The 22,190-nt window shown below is 39.4% G+C and overlaps 1 protein-coding gene across 15 annotated transcripts in view; it reads right to left on the bottom strand.

Moving 5' to 3' along the window:
• Positions 1–22,190, bottom strand: part of MICAL3 (microtubule associated monooxygenase, calponin and LIM domain containing 3) — a 180,202-nt gene that overhangs the window by 96,753 nt on the left and 61,259 nt on the right. For all 15 annotated transcript variants that reach the window (XM_062590756.1, XM_062590765.1, XM_062590774.1 and 12 more), the window contains exons 4-7: positions 8,249–8,624; positions 2,805–3,012; positions 1,158–1,274; positions 181–282 (exon numbers count right to left, since the gene is read on the bottom strand). In XM_062590756.1, the coding sequence (XP_062446740.1) occupies positions 181–282; positions 1,158–1,274; positions 2,805–3,012; positions 8,249–8,512 (691 nt within the window). In that variant the 5' untranslated portion in view covers positions 8,513–8,624. The remainder of the gene's footprint in view (positions 1–180; positions 283–1,157; positions 1,275–2,804; positions 3,013–8,248; positions 8,625–22,190) is intronic.

The raw sequence follows: 22,190 nt of genomic DNA on the forward strand, positions 1-22,190 counted from the left end.
TACGAATGGATTTCTGCAGGGAATTTTAATCTCCCTATCACTAGTCAAATATCTCTCCAGATTTTAGTTTGGAAACTGAGGGCCATTTTTGTTCATATATACTCTAACTTAAGAGTAAGTTCTATTCAAAGTGAATAAATATAGAATCTTTTACATTAGGGATGCACCAAAAGTCATTACCTTCTAAGGTGTTCCTCCTGCCATCCCCTCCAATGATTACTTCAAATTCATACTCAGATACTGGATGTGTTTTTGGGTGGACCAATGCACGCCAACCTATCCCTGTGGAAAAACTCCAGGTTAATGACAACATAAGCAGTGCACCTAATACAACAAATATATTAAAATGATATAAAAACACTTCTTACTATCTATAAGCCATTTTTCACATGGTCAACAAAGATATAGTGCAGGAAGGCCATATCGTTGACCTGTTTATTGTAGACTTGCACAGATACTCTCTTTCCAAGTGAATCAGAGAATGCACTATGTCAGGCAGTGACAGTCCCAATAAATCCACCCTGATTAGTCCATTTAAGAATGACTACAACCTTCTACATCTTCCTCTATTTTTTAACTAATGCTATGCCAAAAAACAAGAAAGGTACTATCTTCTATAGTGATCAGAAAAGAGATTTCACAAAGCTACAAAAAGCATAGCAAAAATCACTACAAGCTTAATCTTTTGTAACAGCAAAATTGATTCGTCTAACATACATGCAAAGTCAAAGACCACACTGGTATATGATTTGTTTGCTCAGTAAAAGACTATCAACAATATTTATAAAAAGTATGCAGGTAACTGATTTAAATATCCTCAGTGAATGCAGAAAAAAAAAGTGGGGGGGAGTCAGCTGTAAAAAGATATCTTAAGTGTAATAAGCTTAAATATTTTAGGAGTGATTATGATCAGCTATGTCTTGGATTAGTTCTGCTTAGTACCTCAGGTATTTTTTGTTTTATACAGTAACTAATTTGGATTCTTCATTAGAAAGAATAAAACTGACTATAAATTCCAGTAAAAGTGAATTAACAATTACTCTCATTAACAGAGTATGAAGAAATGACTTAGTGTTACAAGCAGTGTTGAAGAGCTGGAGTCTGGGCATCCTATCATAACTTCCCCTTTCTCAACTACCCATTCCAACTCTACTTGCTTTCATTCTCCTGATCCTCGGGAGGATAAACAAGCCCCTGAAATTCCACATTGACATGGATCTCGATTCCCAAGATCAAGGCAACCTTCAAAAGGATAAGCTGGAGCTGACGGATACCTGCAAGAAAGCAAGATGATAAAGAAATGCAAGAAGAAGAAAAGAGCACAAGCATACACATGTGTCTCTGTATGGCTTGACATTAGTGACAAATGGATTTAAAAGCCGACTACTGCTTTCTTTTTCCCACTGTGTTCCCTAGCACTTCCATTGAGGCAGCACTGGTGTGTAACATCATGGCATGCCAAAAAACTTCTATATAGCAGAAATGTCAGCCCTTCCCAAATAAAGTAAATATTTTTTTAATGTTTCAATCCCCCAATCAGGAACAAGGGAAAATAATAGAACACACATTACAGGGGATGCAGGGAAGACAGTATAAGGAAGACTGCACTTTCATTACAGGCAGTATCTGGCTATTTGATCAACCTAGTTGTTCTACTGAACTGCACCTTTATCCCAACCCCTTTAGGTTACAGAGAGGATAGTAAGGTTCTCACCATCTCTCTCCTCTAATGTTAGTGTAAGTAATGGGTACAGAAATGACAATGTGAAAACACTAATAATGTGAAGGAAGACCCCCTACTGTCATATTCCAGATACTGAAATGAAAAACGCTCCATCCAAATACTAAAATTCAGCTGTGCTGAAATACAAAATAAAATGGTATTTATAAAGCATTGGAAGAATAAAAATAATGAGAAATTGGAAGAAAAGAAGCAATCTGCAAGACTGAAGTTCTGAAGATCCTTCAGTTGTACCCTTCACTTCCAAAAAAAGAGCAGTTTTTCCTTTGGACAGGAGGCTAAATCTAATCTACTACCTTTCCGCCTCTTTATTTTCCCCACTTATCCCAAGTGGTCAACAAAAACTGCTGGGCAAAACAATCTGACTGTGGTATGCCCTGTAAATTATTGAAGAAAAAAAAAAAAAGGAAGAAGATAACTCCTGTCCAAGCAAAGTAGTCATTCAGTTTGAAACTGGTTTATCAGTATTTGAGAATTACCAAAATTACTCTCAATTACTCTCAATTTTGTCATGCAAACCTCTAATGCAATCAAAACTTATTCAGAGGCTGGCAGTTTTCCGGAAAATATCTTCACTATTCTTTCAAAAATACATATATTAACAGCAAACAATGCCAAAATTGTCCCCCATTTTTCAGATCAACATTCAAAAGAATGTTCAAAAGCATCTAGCAATTTTACAACTTGCTTACAATGTTCAAGAGAAACAGAATAATGTGGCAGCTGTAGAGATGTAACAGCAAAAATAGGAAAATTATCCATCAAAAGAAAGCTCTGAACATTAAAGGTACTTTTCAGTGTAAGAAAAAGGTAAGCCTCTGAAAGTAGTAGGTGTAGAAGATGACAGGTATATACTGCATATCTGTTAATCTCAAGGCACGATGTATTTCTCCCATATCTAGGGCTAACCCAGATTGTGCTACGCAAAGGTAGTGCTGACCTGCACCAAAAAGGAGGTCAGAGCAGGAACTGGTGTGCGCTGAATTCTAATGAGTGAGCTCATGCACCTCCTGCCTTCCCTGGGAAAACAAGTGCTGCTGTGACTAGCAGCAGCTGTACTTACTGATATGGTCTATGGATCCTGCACAGAATTTGCCATAGAACTTTTTGGCGCCAAGACCCCGCAAGTCGTGTATGGTGAACGGCCATAAGTGCAGAACATTATTGCGGGAAAAGGCATCCCTCTTTTCTATGACCACCACCTTCGCTCCTAGGAATGACAGGTCGATGGCTGTACGAAGGCCACAGGGTCCAGCCCCAATTATCAGACACTGCAAAACAACCAGCACAGAGTAACTTTACAGTCCCAGAAAGGAAAAAGGTATTCTTACCACAGCTTCAAAGCATCCCACGGCTCTTAGGAGTAAGTGCTCTTTGCAGCATAAGCTGAAATTTCAGTTCAGTCTTTCTATTGTTACCTGCCATGCTTTGCCACTCATGTGTTAAAGCAGTAACTGAAACCTGAAAATAAAGTGCATCACACAGCAGAGAAAGTCTGGAGATGCAGCAAGTCACCTTCCTGTTTTCAGCCTTCATTTAAGAACTGCCAAGATGCACTCTATAAACTATGTAAGTACCTGGAGAACATCAGCGTTTCTGAAGGCTCTACACTGCCTCCCCCATTCTATCCATGTGCTTCTGCTCTTAAAGCAGGTGATCTAGCCTTTTTCTCTCATTTTCCAAAACCTGAGCTGCCCTTCCTACAGAAAATTTTGAGCAACACTAAAAACTCTTCATGATCACTGAGTAGCACAGTAATGACCAGCAATCTAATACTGAGAAATACATGGGGTGCTGATGTTTTATAAACATCATCATTTTGAGCAGCGCAGATAAGGGTCAAGTCAGAGCACATAAACTCATACCTATGCTGCCACTTCTACTATTGAAACAAGGGAAACTTCAGAAAATTGAATATAATGTAAATACAAATTTTGTGGAATTTTTTTTTTTATCAAGATACATCTTTTTGGAGCTGACTTTTGTCCTGTGGTCTTTCATCTTGACATGTCTTTTTCCACTCTACTCACAAACACCATTGGAGGCCAAAAAACACCAAAAAACAACTAGAGAATGTAAAATACTTGCATATCGATTTGCCTTTTTTTTTTTTTTTTGAGAAACAAAAGATAAAGTAAGACAACTTATTTTAAGATTAAAAAAACAAGACAGTCTGTTGACACTTCTTACTCACAGGAACTGAGGTCCACATAGCTGACATGTATGTGTATCCACGCAAATACAGTGAACAGTCCATTTTGTCACATCGTTTTTGTACTTTGATTTCTACCAAGTATAAACCTGTTCTACACAACAAAGACCATGCTACAGTGGTGACTGCTGCTGTCATGTGAGTATTTTTCAGATATTTATGCAGCTTTAAAGCTGGGCAACAAAGTCATTTGGGAAATTCAGCTGTATGTCACAAATTACTCAGAACCTAAACTTCGGATCAAACAGCAGAAAATAAAATGAAACCCGAAATAAAATATTTTTGTTCTTTCATAGTCCCCATATGTCCATTTTTACAGCTTACCACATTTTACTCGGTTATTCATTGGGGAATGTATTCTGCAAACTATTTGAAATGACAAATATAAAGCTAGAATGATAAAGCTGGAAATAAAACAGTTCAGGTTACAGTAATGAAGAGGTAACAACTGACATGCAAATACAAAATAAGATAAAAAGTCACATAACTATGAGGGCAGAGATCCAAGTCTAGAGGAAGGGGAAGTGTGGGATAACAACACTGTTTATTCAGTAGTTCTGGGAACCTGAAGGCATATAGAAAAAAGGCAAGCCCAACACGGAGCTATTTGCAATTCAGTTCCTAAAGAGACTTATATATTGAATAAATGTCCAAACTACAATTTGTTGAAAGTAGTAACTGAACCAGATCTAATATAGTCTTCCAATTCATTACTGTTTTCTTTGTGGATAAGCCTAACTCTGAAGCATCACTTAAGTCTTTCTGTTTTAATCTTGTAATAAAATTACCTGTATGTATCATGTTTGATCTGGTAATAATTTCGCTCATCTGAGAACTGCAACCTTCAACGAGACTAGATTCTATAAGCAACAAGTCCACATTGACACGGCATTGAATACTTTCTCCATGTAAAGTAGTTACAATGGAGTACACAGGAACAAATGATCTATATTAAAGCCAGACTTTTCAAAAGTAGGTCCACAGAATCTAATTTTAAATTAATTACCAGTAATTTTGAAATAGTAATGGAAAAACTTACCTTTTTGTAACATTTTTATCCACATATGAAGATATGATCAACAACATCTAGGTTATGTTTAGAGCTCTAGACATTCTAGATGTAAAATACATGACACCCAGTGAAGTAATTCATGGCCAAGCTTGCCATTTTTTACCACTAAAAAATTATTAAATTATGTTGTTTTGAAACACAGCAAACATTAAGCACAATTAAAGGAGGAAAAAAACATTCTGTCCCCTTTTCCCTTCTAATGCTTTTCCAGTTCCAGATCTCCTGTACAAATATTGCTCTAAAATCCTAGTAGGCAGTAAATATATGAGGTGTCAGTTATGGCCAAGTAAATAAAGACCATCACGGTTGCTCCTTGTTCCCTCTCCTCATGATGACTCAAATCAACTGCTGCAACTCTGTGCATTAGAGCAACCTCATCACTTAGGAATACTTATTGCTGAACTTTTCAGATTATATTAAGGTTATATTAAGTTTTCAGTATCAATATGGTAATGTTAAAGTTAACATCAAATGAGATTGAAATGCTGCATTGTTTCTATAGTCAATGAAGAAAGGTAAGTTCTCAACTGGAGAATTATCTCCCTGGTCCCCTTCAAGGTGCCTAGGCTGAATGTATATGGGGGACAGCGTAAAACATTTCTGGTAAGTATTTACAACAGAACAAACCACCATATGCAATCCTTGCTTTCAAGACCTATAGCCCTGATTATCTGAACTCTGGTTACCCTGGGCACTGGCTAACCACAGGAAGTTCTGCCTGAATACGAGGGGGGATTTCTTCACTGTGAGAGTGACAGGGCACTGGAAGAGGTTGCCCAGAGAGGTTGTGGAGTCTCCTTCTCTGGAGATATTCAAGGCCCGCCTGGATGCAACCCTGTCTAACATGCTCTAGGTCACCGTGCTGAGCAGGGGGGTTGGACCAGATGATCTCCAGAGGTCCCTTTCAACCATACCAATTCTGTAATTCTATGATCCTAACCACAGAACTCTGCTCTTTGCACCTAATCCCTGCACAGTTTTTAAGCTGGCATGCAAGAGTTGAACTCTAGAGGATGACATCTTCTCTCTACTGTCACAGGAAAAATAATTATTATTTGTTAGCCTCAGTTCCATATCTCTTCCAATATATTAAAATTTCCTGAAAACTGATACATATTTTACTACACAGAAGCTAAGCTTACTACAGAAATGAGAGGCATTTGCTCTGGTAACATGGGTAAAATCTAAATCTTTGTTTTAAACCCTACCATCTTCAGATCCCCACTTAAGGAAGTTTCACTTCCTTTCATCTATATAATTTCACTACTCAAAATTACTTGAATCCCAAATCCACTGTCCTATGTGTTTCGGTATTTCTTTTGCGACCTTGAACCTGTTCATCATCCACCCCTGTCAACTGAGTCTTTATATAGCATCTCTCCAATATATCTTAGAAGCACTGGCAAATTGCTGTACGGCTGGTCTCCATTCTCCTTGTCCTTTCCTCTACTCTGCCTCTTTTTTTTTGCCTTGTCGCACACAGAAGAGAGTGTTACAGCATAATCCCCTGCCCCATCTGGACACCAATTCAGCACGCTTGCACCATGCCCACCTGCTCTGGTCCTCTAGCTCCACAGCACTACCAGCCAGTTCTAAAGTGTCTCTCGTCACTAAAAGAGGGCAACTCAGGGCCAAGTGAAGCCCTCTGTTTATCTCATACCCATTTCATCTCCAAGATCACCAAGTGCCACTTTTGCAATCACTCTCTTGATCCCTTTTCACTCATTCCATTCTACACTCTCTCCAGCTTGGCCTTGACCCAGGAAATACACTGAACTTCTGAACTACATAAAATCTCTAGCAAATTCTTCCTAGTCAGACATCAGTTCCCGTAGTCTTTCCTCTACTGCTTCTACATACTTTTCAACTGAAGTTTCAACTAAGTTCAACTAAAGTTGAAAAGACAGTTTTAAGACAGTTGGATACATTGTAGCTCTTCCAAGTGTGTTCTTTTTTATTTCTTTTATTAACACTTAGTATGTCTCCAGTTATTTTTTCAGTGCACCATCTGAAGGACTTCCTTAGTTTCCCCCACTTCTCTCACCTCCGACTGCCCACGGAGCTTTGTCTTTCGTCTCCTTCTCCTCTCTTCCTCTACAATTCACGTTTGCATAATCTCATCCACAGGGAAATAGTTCAATCAACTTGTCAGTGCTGAAAGTTCACAGAACTTTCTCCAATTCAGATGTGATTTCTTTTTGTCCAAGCTAAAATCTCCCAACATGGTAAAATGGAGCTCTAGCTTCCTTCCAAGCACACCTCACCAGTTCCCCTCTAGATCATGTCAACATCAGTTTTCTGAACATCACTCACAACTGGATGTCAACCTCCACTGAGATCTCTTTTTTTGCATGCTCTCATAATCAAGCAATGTCTAAGTCATGCAATTATTCTTCCATTAAATCTCTTGTTCATGGTGCATCTCTCTTACTGAAGCAACCTCTTCTTCTGTGTTAACAAATGCAGTCTTGCCCACTAAGATATATTCAGAACACAGACACAAAATTACTCTTTTAATTTATTACTTCATGTAAGTCAAAATATATTTACACTCTTCCACAGGTTATTCATTCTCTTTCTCGTAAAAACATAAGCCACTTTACTACACAGCCTTTCATATAGTTTCACTTCTTCCAAGACCAGGGAAGATTTAGGAAAGTTCTCACCTATCCTATTTACAATATAGTCATAATTTGTTAGTATTTAACTCTCAATCAACAATTCCACTAGTTTTCAAATTTGATTGTCCCCTGAAAGTAGTAACAGATCCAGATCTAATATAGTCTTCCAATTCATTACTGTTTTCTTTGTGGATAAGCCTAACTCTGAAGCATCACTTAAGTCTTTCTGTTTTAATCTTGTAATAAAATTACCTGTATGTATCATGTTTAATCTGGTAATAATTTCGCTCATCTGAGAACTGCAACCTTCAACGAGACTAGATTCTATAAGCAACAAGTCCACATTGACATGGCATTGAATACTTTCTCCATGTAAAGTAGTTACAATGGAGTACACAGGAACAAATGATCTATATTAAAGCCAGACTTTTCAAAAGTAGGTCCACAGAATCTAATTTTAAATTAATTACCAGTAATTTTGAAATAGTAATGGAAAAACTTCCTACATCTAACCTTTCTCTTATGTATTTCAGAGACAAACTAGGTAAAATAGTTGTCTTGGCTCCCATGAATAAATGTCTAGAGAGGATTACTTTCCTTACCTTTGTGTTGGCGCACGCTTTCCCCTTCTTGTAATCTTTATGGCTGCCCCTCTTATCCAATTTGGCCCACAAGGCTTTGGCCTTCCAGTAATTTAGTTTGGATTTGAGTTTGTGATAGAAAGAACGATAGTCCTTGGGCTTTAGTTCTAGGTAATCACAGAGCTCTTGGAAAGCCTTGAGAGTCCCCTTGCAAGTTGAAGCCTGGACAAATCTGTCGAAGAGAACATGCGCCTGGTTCACCTTCTCGTTCTTACTTTCTTCCATGCTTCGCACTTAGCAGCTACCCTGGGGGGCAGCTGTTCTCTTCCAGTCTGCCAGACTTCCTGATGTTGCACTGCTGAGCCACTTTCACCTCTGGCTTACAAGCATTATTAATCTGTAAAACAAAAGGGACCAAATACAATTGAGCTTGATCTTTGTTGTTCCTTCCAAAATTACGGCTGTGCCTACTGAACTGGAAGTGTGAAGTCTGAGTAACTAATAAGGCACCAGTCCTAAAGGAGCCAACTAAACAATACACCCAAGGTTCCTGTCCAGCTGCACTGAATTACAGCACTCCAAAGCTAACTGAGCCTCACTTCCAACAGCGAAGCATCTCATCTCTATAAAGTAACAGAATACTTTATCTGACCCATTCTCTAGAAAGATCTTTTTTTAACAAATTTTTGTTTCACATGAAGAGCAGAGAAGTTTCAAATAAACTGGCCGGTGTTACATTACATGTGGAAGCAGGAGGACATTTTAAAACAAACACTATACGTACCATTATTAATGTGATAACAAGATTATGTGCCACTGTGATAACAAGATTAACACCGCAGCAATGGTATCATGCTAGTCTCGAAAACACTACTACCATGAAGTATTTTAGGAGATAGGATCCCAGCAGTAAAACAATGTTGAGTTCATTCGAAAATGACATATATGTTTGCCCATGGTAAGTAGAGAAGAGGAAAGAGGATGGCACATTACAGGTTGATATTTCTGTTTGAGAGTCCTTGCAAAGACTACTTTTGCACAGCAACTTATTAAAAGCAATGATGGCTACTGTACTCCTGGAAGTAAGTTAGATCTGCTAATAGCAATCAAATGCTTAAGATAAGATATCAAGACTGAAAAAATGTCAGGGAGATGTGTTGCACCAAGCAATGTCAACTTTTGTCTCATCTAGTCTCTATGTGCATATTCCTATCTTAATAAGTAGCATAACAGTGGCATCTGGCTGATGCACTATTCTCATGGAATTCTCATACTATTTCCTCTAGTGCCATGGTTTCCAACTTATTTTGATTTGCAGAACCCTCCCTCCCCACAGATTTTTATCTTCAGATTGGAGGGCAGCATATATACAAAGCATGCTTTTAGCTTGAAATAGATGTTGGAACTATAGAACCGAAAACACTTCTGAGGTGTTTTTGTGGGTTGGAGGGTTTTTTTGTTTTGTTTTGGTTTTTTTTTGCAAAGGGTATTAAGGTAAAAAAGGAAATATGTGGACTCAGATAAAACCTTTCAGATTCTCACCAGCTCTTTTCCGGCTTCCAGCAGACAGGAAGCCAAGTCAAACATTACAGCTCCTGTCTCTTCCCCTCCAATATGTCAGTTCAGCAGCGGTTTCTTTGGGCACTCCTGCATTCCACTTTAACACTGTATTTATTAGTCATATTTAGTCATATTTTAAAATGGCAAAGGAGATCTCGATACCCCTACATATAGTCCCAAGCTGTTTATTATTAAAAATAAAAATAAAAATAAAAAGTTCTCCTATGGAAGCCAGACTATAACAAAGGGCTGTACTGGAGAACGTAAGTCTGACTTTATTAGGAAAACTGCCGGAGGGGACTGAAAATAAATGAAGCTGTACTTATGACTGGCAGACAGTGATATCATGTCCATATCAGCACTGCTCACTAAGCAGTATAGAACTAACTACTTCCCTTATTTTTAATATTAATTTCACTGCTGTGAAGCTGGAGATGTGCTCCAGGCTTGCAGCTCTGAGTAACTACTGCACATGTCGAGAAGTCTAAGACACTGTGTTTTTAGCCTGTGATCCCTCTTCTATTCTCAAGAGCAATGTTATACAGAACTCCCGTAAATCACTTATGTTGACGGGTGCATCTGCGTAACAGAGATGCAATAAAATACAAAAAATCTAACTCCCCATGCCTCAGCAATCGGCGCAATACTGCAAGTTGAATACTATTTTGTGTTGCTTCCCGTCACTCGCACTCTACCACCCAAACACTCACTTTACACCAGCACTTAAGATGATTGACAAAACATTTCCTAGGAGTAAGTAATAAAAGCTACATGACCTAAATTCAGTGGAGTAGCAGTTTAAGTCTGTTAGTCCACAGTCTATTACTAATTCATCCACATGCAAGGACAACACAGGATTCGTTCCTTATTCTGGCTTCCTTTCACCAGACAAAAGACAAAAGGACAAAGCAGCATGTTTCTGTATTAAGACAGCACCTGAAGGAAAAATGCAATCTACTTTCGCTCCAGGAATTTAATGCTTTCCATTCAAGATTTGCCAAGCCAGATGACAAACCTGCAAAAGCAGGTCATTTTACACAGCTCAGCCTGAGTGGCATGTTAATTCTGAAGTTCTGCCGACATCCCGACATCCCTCTTCGTAAAAGGCTATTAAGTCAGTTATGCCCACAGGTCAAATAGAGCTGCTTTTTCTGTACAGAAGCTTCAATCACTGCGATCAGTCACTCCCAAAACTCTGCATTCCTGATGTGAACACTCAAAGCCCTCGGAACTGGAGAGCAACACGTCAGAGACCATGGAAATTACAGGAGGCAAAGCAAGGGCAGGCAAGAACTATTTGCCAGGTTTCCAGTGTATTTGTATGCGTTGCTGGCTACTCTGCAAGTCTGCAGTATCCTGCATGTTTTGTCTCAGGCAGCTGATTGCTGACTCAGAAGCTCTGCACATTCCTTGGCAAGAGTGTTGGGAGAGAAAGACAAAGCCTGTGAAAAAAAGCATGCAAGAACAGTGTTCATGTTGCTATTTACAATAATAGCAAGAGGTTGTCACTGACTCATGACTACAAGTACGCTCAGGATCTCCAGCTCACGCTCAGGATCTTCAGCTCACATCCAGGACAAAAGCAACCAATGAAAAAAAGAGAAACAGGCAATGAATAATTCCAGGTGGCGTTTCCTTCCCCTTCCCACAATTACCAAAGATGTGTTGTTTCAGGCCTTGTATTTTACCAACTGTGAATATGAGAAAGCAAGTTCAGTGCCTGGAAAACTCACTCCTACTCCTGCCCAGTGCAAGAGATTGGAATAAGGTTTTGCAAATGATGCGTATAATGAATTTAATCATGCAAATTCAAATTCCTGCAGATTGCTTTGCAAATATATGCCTCCTATATTCTGGACAAATCCATCTCCATTACTATTTTACAGGAGTCACCCTCCCTACATCTTCCACCCTGATTTTTTTTTTAAAAGACACATTTAACTTGTGATTTGAGCCTGGAAAAATAAGGTATTTTAGTTCAGGAATAGTTTTCCAGCATTTTTCTCCATTTTTGTTCTGGCTAAAACTACTGACTTAATTCCATCCAAATTCAATAGTTGTTTCATCTAGCTCGAAATAGCATTTTTAGTAAAACATCTGCCAAAATAACTGTCCAGCTCTGCTTAGAATGCAGAGTTTCTCTGATCACACTGTAAATGCTTTTTTTACATTTTGGCTATTTCACAACTAGACAAACACCTCAGATCCACCCTTGACAAGACAGATAAATTTATTAGCATTTAGAGATCAACAAACGTGCAGTACTGCACGAAATATAGAAAGCGAGTTTTTCCATTCACTGTAAAACCAGTGAATGCTCTAATAAACTCAGTTCCCATTGATTTCATCCTTTCCATAATATTTCCAATTCCCTGGCAATGTGCCCTATGCACTTCTGCCTAAGAAAAACTCAGTAACATGCTCTGGAGAACTGAGTCTACTCTAATACCTACGCAACGACTGGCAACTTGGACAGCAAAAGCCTAAGAACAGATTATTGTTAAGCCTATGCTGGACACAGTGGGGACACCTATTTTTGTCTCTCTTCTCCAGCCAGCCAACAGTTTTCTTGACACTTGTAGGAAATCAGTTATCTTCAAGAGTTTAATTCACTGTCAAATCTGGATGAAATTGTTCAAAAGTTATTAAGGGTGAACTAAAAAGCAGATGGACAAGCAGGTCAATCTTGTAAGCTTTCCTTCTTTAGGAAATTGTACTAAAAAAAAAAGCATTTATTCCAACAACTGAAAAAGCTGTTTTCATTTCCAGGATTTGATTTATCTTACTTTTAGCTAAAAGTAAAGAAATAGCCCTTGGTACAACATGTTCATCACATCCTAAGTCATCACAGATAGCAAAAGTACAGGTTTAGGGCAGCTATAAGGCTGCAGAACGCATGGCAAAAGGACCGCTTCTACAAGAAAAAAATAAAAATAAAATCTGCAGTTATTTTAGTCTTGTGTTATGCAGACAAGAAATAGGAAAGCAGGAGGACCAAGGGTGTGGCTGCCATTGTTTGCAGCTTCCCTTTTACACCAGATGGAGAAAAGGAATGTCAGCATTGCACACGGTATGTTTTAAGATGGTGTTCAGATCTGCTCTGGTTCATAAAACTGAGTACTCAAGCAAATACACTGGCAAACGGATGTTTCTGTTTTAATACACTCAAACCTGATTTGCTGGGCAGAAATGGGAGGGTGAATCCTTTTGGTATCCATCTTTTTCCTTTCTAATTCTCAAGTTGGAACAGAAGTAGGAAAAGAGAGAGTCCAAATATGAACTAAGTTGCAAATGCAGGACCCATTCTTCCTAAAGAGAAGATCAAAGTATATATATAAACAGCTCACACACAACTCTCACTTCAAGAAAATGTTCCAGTTACGATTTTGAAAGAAATGCAAATTACATCCAAGAACACAGAAACACATGAGCACAGGGGCAGCTATAGGTAGTAGTTTGGTTCTCAAACTTATACTAAGGTACTGAAGAGAAATGTTTACATTGTTCACTACTAACCATTTCTTTAGTGACAGAAAATGAGTACTGAAAACATCAGACCTACATATTAAAACTTTTAAGCTACATGAATTCATCTGGCATACTGTTTTGCTGGTGTTACATATTATCCTTTCATCACAACAGGTTCCTTATGTTGAAAGATCGCCTACATAAAGAAGGAGCCCAAGAAACAGACCACCTCTCCTCTTCCTTCATCTTGATCAAAATTAATGTCCCAAAATGTTCTACCTGGGCTTTTTTTTCCTTCTGGTCTTTGGGGGAAAGCTGCTCAGCTTAGTCACTCTAAATTTTATATGCCTCTGGCTATTTTAGGCAGTTTTCTTGAGTCATAAAGGGTGCTTACCCAGAGATTCCCAACCACATGAAAGAGGGAAAAAAAGAACAGAAACCAAGGAGAAGGAAGAGACAGCTGCCCACTTGTCCTCCCCTTATAAGATGGTAAGGAAGTAGTAGGCCATAGCTGTCATATTATAGGCAAACCGCAAGTACATCCAGCTTAAATGATTCAACCTATCTGTGACAGTCGCTTACTAGGGAAATCCCTCACAGCTGGAATCTTTACATGGAGGCACCGCAACCAGTACAGTGATCCCTTCCCACCTAGGACCAACTGCACGTTTGGGAAGCTGGGAACACATTTTTTTCGGTCTTGGAACTGCCACTGTGTTTTAAAAAACTACATGGTACTTCACATGCACAGCAAACATTGTATTTCTCAAAGAAGAAGATGTGCCTTCACGCAGAGAATACATAGTACTACTTCCCACAAGAAACAAGAGTGTCAGGACAAACTTCCACTTTGGGGTGTGGCCATTAGCAGAGCAACATGAAGTCCTGGGAGCAACACTTCCTTTTACAAGCATCCCCAAACCCAAAGACAGCAAAAGTTGCATTTGTTATCCGGGTGGTGAAATCCATGCCTCTCACAGATTCTCCTAAGATTCTTCCCAGTACAGACTTAAACTCTACCGTGAGAGAACACTAAGGACAGGTAGCTACACAGCATTTTCACCCAAAGCATTCCAAACACTTTACGATAAAGTGTAAGTACCAACAACACAGTTTCCCAGATTTTACGCCAAGCTGGTGCTCTACTAAAGCCTGCTTTTCTGGAAGAGAGGTTAATTCTCAGTCTCAGTTCTGGGACTCTGGAATTCACCTTTCTTTACAAGGTTCATTCTTGGTGCACCCACTGCAACACAACGGCAGAGTTTGCCTCCACTTCCTCCCAGATTGTATCACCCTAAATACTGGAGGCTGCTTCCCCTGCCCAGGAACTTACCCCTATCTCCAGCTTGCCACCCCTTATTTCTGAACAACTGCCACAGAACCTTTATGTGCCAACATTTCACCAAGTCCAATTTCAATGCAGGAAGCCCTCACCCTACAAGCATTTCCCATAAACACCATATCCCACACCTTGAGGCAAGCAGATAGTGGCATTTTCTAGAGAGTAGTACACATCCCACTTCTAAGCTAAGTTCACAATCACTTCATATCCTACTAGGCTGAGACACATGGTAGCGTCTCAGTCCACCATTTAAAAGGTTAAGAAGGTCAAATGTCATTTCCTCATTTGAAGTGCTTTGAAGCTCTTCCTGCTGTTATGCTTCAACATAGAAATCCATCCTAAAGTTAGATCTTATCCAATGTTACAAACTGTACTTCTCTAGATTTCCTCAAATGGTACCTGAGAACACTTTAAAAAGACCTCTAAGAAATGACTGGAATGACACTTTCATAGAACTTTACTTCTGTGACTCCCAAAGGAGGTAAAAAACAAATCAATCTTCTTAGCACAGCAAGTTATACCAGTTTTTGACATCATACAGGATACAGCAAAAGAAGATTCTCAAAAAAGCATTACTAAACATTAAAGAAGAACAAGAGCTTTGCTCTGACCCACCTAGAGAGTTGTAACAGAATGGAGATTGGAGGCAACAAACAGGCTAGAATGACCTCCACAGCCTGGAGATCCAAGTCCTCTGAGGTCTTCAAATTCTGTTAGCACTCTGATCCCCCCCAAGCTATTCCAGGATACAGTGAGGAAACACATAGAGCCCAGATACATATTTTTAGAAATATGTTAGAAACCTCACAAAAGAAATGAACTAGCTAATGAAACCCACATGAAACCATTTTTATATTTATAAAAGAAATTTATCCTAATTAAGGCAGGTGGCTGCCTGAACTTTTAACTTCAAACCAAAAAAAAACAAACAAACAAAAAAAAAAACCACCCCACAGTATTTCCAGTTACAGGCATTAAAAACGTACACAGAAGAGCAAGTTTTATTTGTGCTGCTTCCAACTTTCAGTTATTATGGGTGTGTAAAAAAGGCAGGCACTTTCTGGAAGGAAGCACTGGAGGAAAAGGGAAATTGATAATTCCATCCCCTCTCTCTCATATGCTTCAACTAGCCAAGGTGTCACAAATTGAACATACCACACAGGTCAGTACAAACAAATTACTTAAGGGATGTATTTCCTGTTTCAGGAAGACTGAATATGAAAACCAGAAGGACTTAAAATTTTTTTCCTTAATATACACCTTGCAAGAATATTTTGGGAGCCAAGAAACAAAAGTAAACAGTCATTTGAATTTAAGAGTCACAAAGATTTCTCCAACTCACAAAACACTTCACTTAGAGACTGCTGAACTTGGAAAACAAAACAGCCCCAAACGTTATTCTAGGAAAAGTTCGGGAAGGGCTGGGACCATGCAACAACTTGTGGGTGCAAGCCTAGCCTTTATAATCACTAGCTAAAATACACATGCAGAGCATGGAAACATACCTCAGAAACTGGACCTTAAACCCAGGCCTCTGGGGCTTTAGAACTAAATACAAATCCTCATAAAAAAAATAAGGCTTACACCAGCAGTATCTCAAAGACTCATCAGCAACTAGGTCAGAACCAACAACTCACTCCCTACCTGGCACACGCCTTCACTATCCACTTACTGTCAGTACATCCAGCACTCTACACCTCAGCCATCATATATGTCCATCTGTCACTGTCCCCAACCCAATATCCAGCCAACAAACCTAAATTCTATCAGCAGGCCAACTTGCTCATGTTTCACTGCTGCCAAAAGAAAATCCACAGTGTGTTTATAATCACTGACTTTTGTACCCTACTCATGTAGCACAAATCACCATACCTACTTCTCCTCTCCCCTTAAAGCTGTGCATTAAACGTGTACTGTGTGGTCTCACTACACAGCAGTAGTCTCCAAGTCTCTCACAGCAGTGTCGTCTCTAAGAGTAAACATGGCCATGGCAAGGAACTCAGTTTAGGGCATGTGCGGCAGCCCATTTCTTGATGTTCTGCAGGCCACTATAGGCTGTATTGCCCTTGCATGTTGGTCACTAGGTTAGACCACAATACCTTTAACTAATTTAATTCCATTTAGTAAAGGGCAGAGAATCGCACACATCAGTGAGAACACTACTGACTGAACAGAGTTGAACAGAACACACAAAAGGATATAAAGGGAATAGGAAGAGATTGGTCTCCAGTATGCTTTGAATTTTCTTTGTCTGAAGGGCTGGCAGATTCAATACAGAGACAGACCTCATCGTCAGGGTAAGACTTGTTTGTCTAGATGCTTAAGGCATAGACATCTCGATAACAGAGAAGATACTGAACACGTTCAGCAGACACAATGCTAAATCCAGACTCATTAGATCGAAAGAGAAAAAAATACACAAAAAATCACAACTTTTATTATGCTCTTTTATTGAGCTCTCTTCCACAGGTGACACAAACCTTTTCTTTTCTAAAACTTGCCACAGGCTGATTTCACCGTCAGAGGAAAGAATGCCTTTCCTCAAAGCATTCTCTTACTATACTTGCATCCTAGAGTTCTTAATTTGACAGTATATTAAGCTCACCTTAGCATTAACACTTGGAAAATCTGCTCATTAAATCCTTCCTCTTCCAAAGATAAGAATACCCACCCTTTGCACTCTGGTAGTCTCATCTTTAATAATAATAATTTAAAAAGCAAAACAAAATCCAGCCCTTAGCAACTAATAAACTTCATTAAGAGACTATCAAGTAACCACTGATCAAATCTAGCAACTTAATGAAAATTCACCTCTCTGACACAATCCTGTAAATCTGATGTTACCCATCACTCATTTTTCTCATAGGTAAAAGGGAGGCTACAGGAACCACAAGAGACAGGAAGAGAGTCTAATAACATATTTAAGCATTTTAGCTAAACTGTTACAAATAGTAGGGAAAAGATTAGGTAAATTGTGAAATTAAAGCTTCTCATGCTATAAAATAAAACTTCCCCCAGAAAAATAGCTTACATGGATACAGAAAAAGTAATCCAGATTACAGGCAGATTTCAGAGTATGGCAAAACCAAAACTTGTAACATGGAACTTTCTACTCTGGACATAAGTAAATATCATTTGCACATACTGTTACAAAGATTAAAAATAGTAACCAGGCAGTATGTTCCCTACTTGGCTGGACATTTGACTCTCAGTAAATGCTGAAACAGTTTCAATTGGCCAGATAGTGATTCCTCTCAAGCCACTGAACACACATGAAATGCCTCACTCAGCACAGATGATGCCAAGCTCAGTGCCTAGAGCAAACGAAAATCTGTTAGGAAATCAGTTGCAGAAGAAAAAGGTGGGGGCAGGCTTGTGATTTGCTCTCCTCTCCCTGAGGCTTTGGCAAGCAGAGCTTCTGAAGCAAGATGGCAGTCGTCATTTCCAGAGGCAGACATTACCAGTCTGCTCAAATACAGCTGCACTGGTGGGGACATGAAAAGACTTGGTACGAATTAATCAGAGATTTAATCCAAACTAAGTGTACGGATGCCATTCAGCAGAACTTGCTTCTAGTAGTGAGCATGCACAAAAGCTTCTCTTTGCCTTTCACCATCAAGGTCCTTTCTATCTAGTCCTTTCAAATCAATTCTCCTCTGGATAAAGGCCAAAGAAAAAGATTCTTCTACAAGGATATCTTGGGGTCTTAGGCAGATATCCTTAGTTGAACTTCCCAGCTATCTTGCACAGAAAGTGCTCTATGAGAGCACCTGTCCACACTTTCTACTTAATGTAGGTTTGGGAGCTTCCATCAAGGCACCTAAAATAACCTTGTGTGTAAGATGTCCATGTGCATTTCTTTAATATCCCACCATTTAAGCTCTCAGTGGTCACAGAGAATGACCATACTGTGAAACAACTTGTCCAGTGCGGTCTGACACATCACACGCTGCTCTACCATTGTGCTGTTTGCAGGCTTGAATTTATCATATGGTGCATTCCAGGATTTCTCCTGGCAGACAATTCAGTTCTGGACCTTAGGCTCACACCAAACAGTTTCCTTGATTCCTCATTCCATATCATCCATCTAGTATTTGAGCGCTAGCCCAAACCAAGCCTTTTTCAAAATATTTTTAATGCAGCAAGGAGTGAAAAGGAGCAAGAGAGAAAAGGGGGCAAGAGAGAATAAAGGTAACTGTTGTGATCATCTCAGTGACGAACAGGCTGCTACTGGTTTATCTGCAGACAAGTAATAACTTCAGAATTGGACTAAGGTGGTCTCTTTAAGTAGAAAGATATTGAAATTAGGTGATGTTTCCTTCAGCTTCAGTTTCATCCAGCTCCTGATTTTAGACTCAACCAGCGAGCATGGATGTGCAGAACACCACAGCTCTTCAAACCTGGGATGACCAGCAGCAGCAAAACTTCAGTATGTGAGGAGGGACGTGCTTAGAACACTACACTGCTTTCTTAGTCCTCCCAAGCAGGACTGGATGGCTGTTGAGTTTGTTTTGGAGGAGGGAAAGGATGTAATTTTATGAAAAGCTAGAGATATACACTGTATTTGCCCAAACATGATCTCAAAAGTGTTGTATAACAGAATGAATACCTTCTCCAGATAATTCTGAGCTTGCTTTTGCTACAGCTACAACCCCATTCTAGTATACATCTTTATGTATTAATTTGTCATGGGAAGGGATATTTCTCTCTCCTCAGTCATTTCCAATTGATTGGATCCCAGACTGCACTGAATTTACAGTATGGAATTTAATGCTGTTTGTATTCCATGCATTTTAGTTATTCCTATAGAATGTATATACAGAGATCAAATTAGTTTCAGCATACTAGCATCACACCTCTGATCCTTACAGAACATGTACAGTAAGGGTCTTCCTCAAACAGCTCCTCCCCCTTCCAAATATTTGCTACTTGCTTTTCCCAAAGGAGATCCCCTGACAAGGTGCAGCACTCATGAAATCCTAGCCTCACTCATGAAGTATAAGAGTCTCTTCCATGCACAGGGACTTGTGTATTTCAGATGACACAAGCATGCTGCATTCAGTGCAATGCATGACTCCCACGAGTGGATTTGTTAGCAATGAGAAGTGCTCCATGTTCACACTTGAGCAAGATTCTCGTGAAGGTGTAGTACAGACTTCAGAATACTGTGCTTCCTCACAAAGAATTAAAATATATATACGAGAAAAACTTAGCGACCTCAAGCATGAGAGCAACAAAAGTAGGATGAAACAGAGCCAAGGCTCTTAGCAATACAACCGATCAAACAGAGAAACAAGTACAATCTTCGGAAGCAGAAGACTCCAGAAAAGAGTGCAATGTTAATGCCACAGCTCAGGAGACTGACAAAACCTCACCTGGAAGCATACACAGTTCCATCTTAGATGGGAGCAGGTGAGGTCTGTTAAACTAGTCAAACTGATAAACGGGAAGAACTGAAGATAACTTCTTTCCCATACTCCCTGATCCATTTTTGATGACAGAAGAAAGAATGTGTTTTTTAGACTATAATTCAATGTTTTAGACCAGAGATAGGAGGTGCTAGAACAACCCCTCAGAGAAAGACTCAAAGCAAAAAAGAGCTTACTCGTTTTATTAGTAGCGGATAGTTTCCCAAGTCTGAAAAGGAACAGACCACATCCTAGGATGTGCCTTCAAACCAGTTAAATGGTTTAATATTACTGGGCATATATGGACATGACAGGTATGCACAATTACTGTTCCAAGCCAGACTTAAGTTACCATAATCATGAACGCAAACATGTTTTTACAGAGTGAACTGAAAGGAGTAACAAACAACAAAAACTTTATTGAAGGTTCATAATGCTGTGTTAGATTACCAGCTTCAAGGCCTTTCGCTCCGTAAAGATTAATTTTCTCTGTCAAAGAAGCTGATATTGTAGCCATTTCTGTAACTCTCCATCCTCCTATTGATGCTTGTACTGTTCAGGGTAAGCAGAAGTGGGAGGGAGGAGAACATAGTAATTTGAAACTCCATTTCCTTGCCAGCACAGATGAAATATCACTACTACTTCTGTTCTAAAGAGTACCAGCCTTGGAAGCTGAAGAAGGTAACAAACTTCCAGAATTTTGCCTATGTGAGCAGGGCTGAAAGAGACTGAAGTGGATGTTTGGGGGGGGGGGGGGGGGAAGGAGAGAGAGAGAGAGAGGGAGGGAGAGGGAGGCAGGGAAGGGAAAAAAAAAGAAAGAGGTTCATAAAACTCTCAAAGAGGTGTGCTTACCAGAGCGCAGAAGCAACATATTAATAACTGCTGGTACATCTTTACTTTGGAAAACCAGTTGTGTTTTGTTCTTCCCAAAAGGCATGGAAATACTATGTAAAAACATGCTACAGGCAACTTACGCCACATGTTTGTCCTGCAGCTAATAAAGGAATGTAAGATGACTACAAGCTATACAGATACAATCAGTTCACCAAATTAAACCAAAGAAGCTAAGGGTAAGTATTGTTCTAACGCGCCAGGCATGTAGTATACTGTTCAGGAGTCCCATAATGCCAAGAGCAGGAAAAAATCATTGAAGTATCTTCAAATTGCTCTTAGAAATGCTTAGAGGAACTGATCTTGATTGAAGTGTTTTCTCCTTTCTATACAAACTGTTTAACACCATGCCATATTAATGCTATGTGACTCCACTTCCATTAGTCTCCTGGCTAACCCATCACATCTGACAGTAATATAACCATAAACAGACTAGCAGGGTCTCAAGCTCAACAGCAAGATCAGTGTTTACACATGTCTTTCCCTATTACTCCAGATCTGCTGGCACTTCTGTGAGCAGTCATAGCTTGAGATGTGCTAATATCCTAGAGAAACAGAACAAACCAGCAGCAAGTTTACAGTATCTAGCTGCAATAAACGTGAAATAAGTGCAACATGATACCATTCACTAGACACAAGAATTAGTCCCTTCTTCAGTTTGGGCTGCCGACCACTAAAAGTGGTCCTAAGTGTCTCTCTGCACATTGTATTTGCTGCCTTTGGAGAAAACAGTCTGCCAGTGTGTAGTATGGAGGACCCCATAGCAGTAACTCCTTCTTTGTATAGTCTGTGAGATGCAACTCCAGAGTCAGATTGCATTTAGCATTTCAGCAGCTAACAGGCCACACTGGAGGGAGTTCTTGTGTTACTCATACATTTCTCCATTGGATATACCACAGCATACCACTGTCTCTGAATGTCAGCATCTAGGCATTGGTCTCCTTATAGCTCTGCTCCAGGGGAAAAGGTAGTTAAGTTTTAGCAAAGAGCTATTTAATAGTTGTACTTCATTTTGCATTAGCATAAATTTAAGTAAACTATTTAATAGCAAGGTATTCTGCCAGTAAGATAGGTACATTACGATTAAAAGCTTTTTTCCAAGCAAGGCTTTAAAGCAGTATAGGGAACCTGTGAGAGGAGTTGACTACAGTATACAACAGCTATTTGCAGCAAGACAGATATGGATGCAACAAGCCCATTCCATTATTTCAAGTGGGTTTGTTTTTCACTTAACTAAAACATCATATACTGACTTGTACCCACAACCCTTCCAAATTCTAAGTCAGTCCATGCC

Source organism: Rhea pennata, chromosome 1 (assembly GCF_028389875.1).
Source record: "Rhea pennata isolate bPtePen1 chromosome 1, bPtePen1.pri, whole genome shotgun sequence".
Lineage (NCBI taxonomy): Eukaryota > Metazoa > Chordata > Aves > Rheiformes > Rheidae > Rhea > Rhea pennata.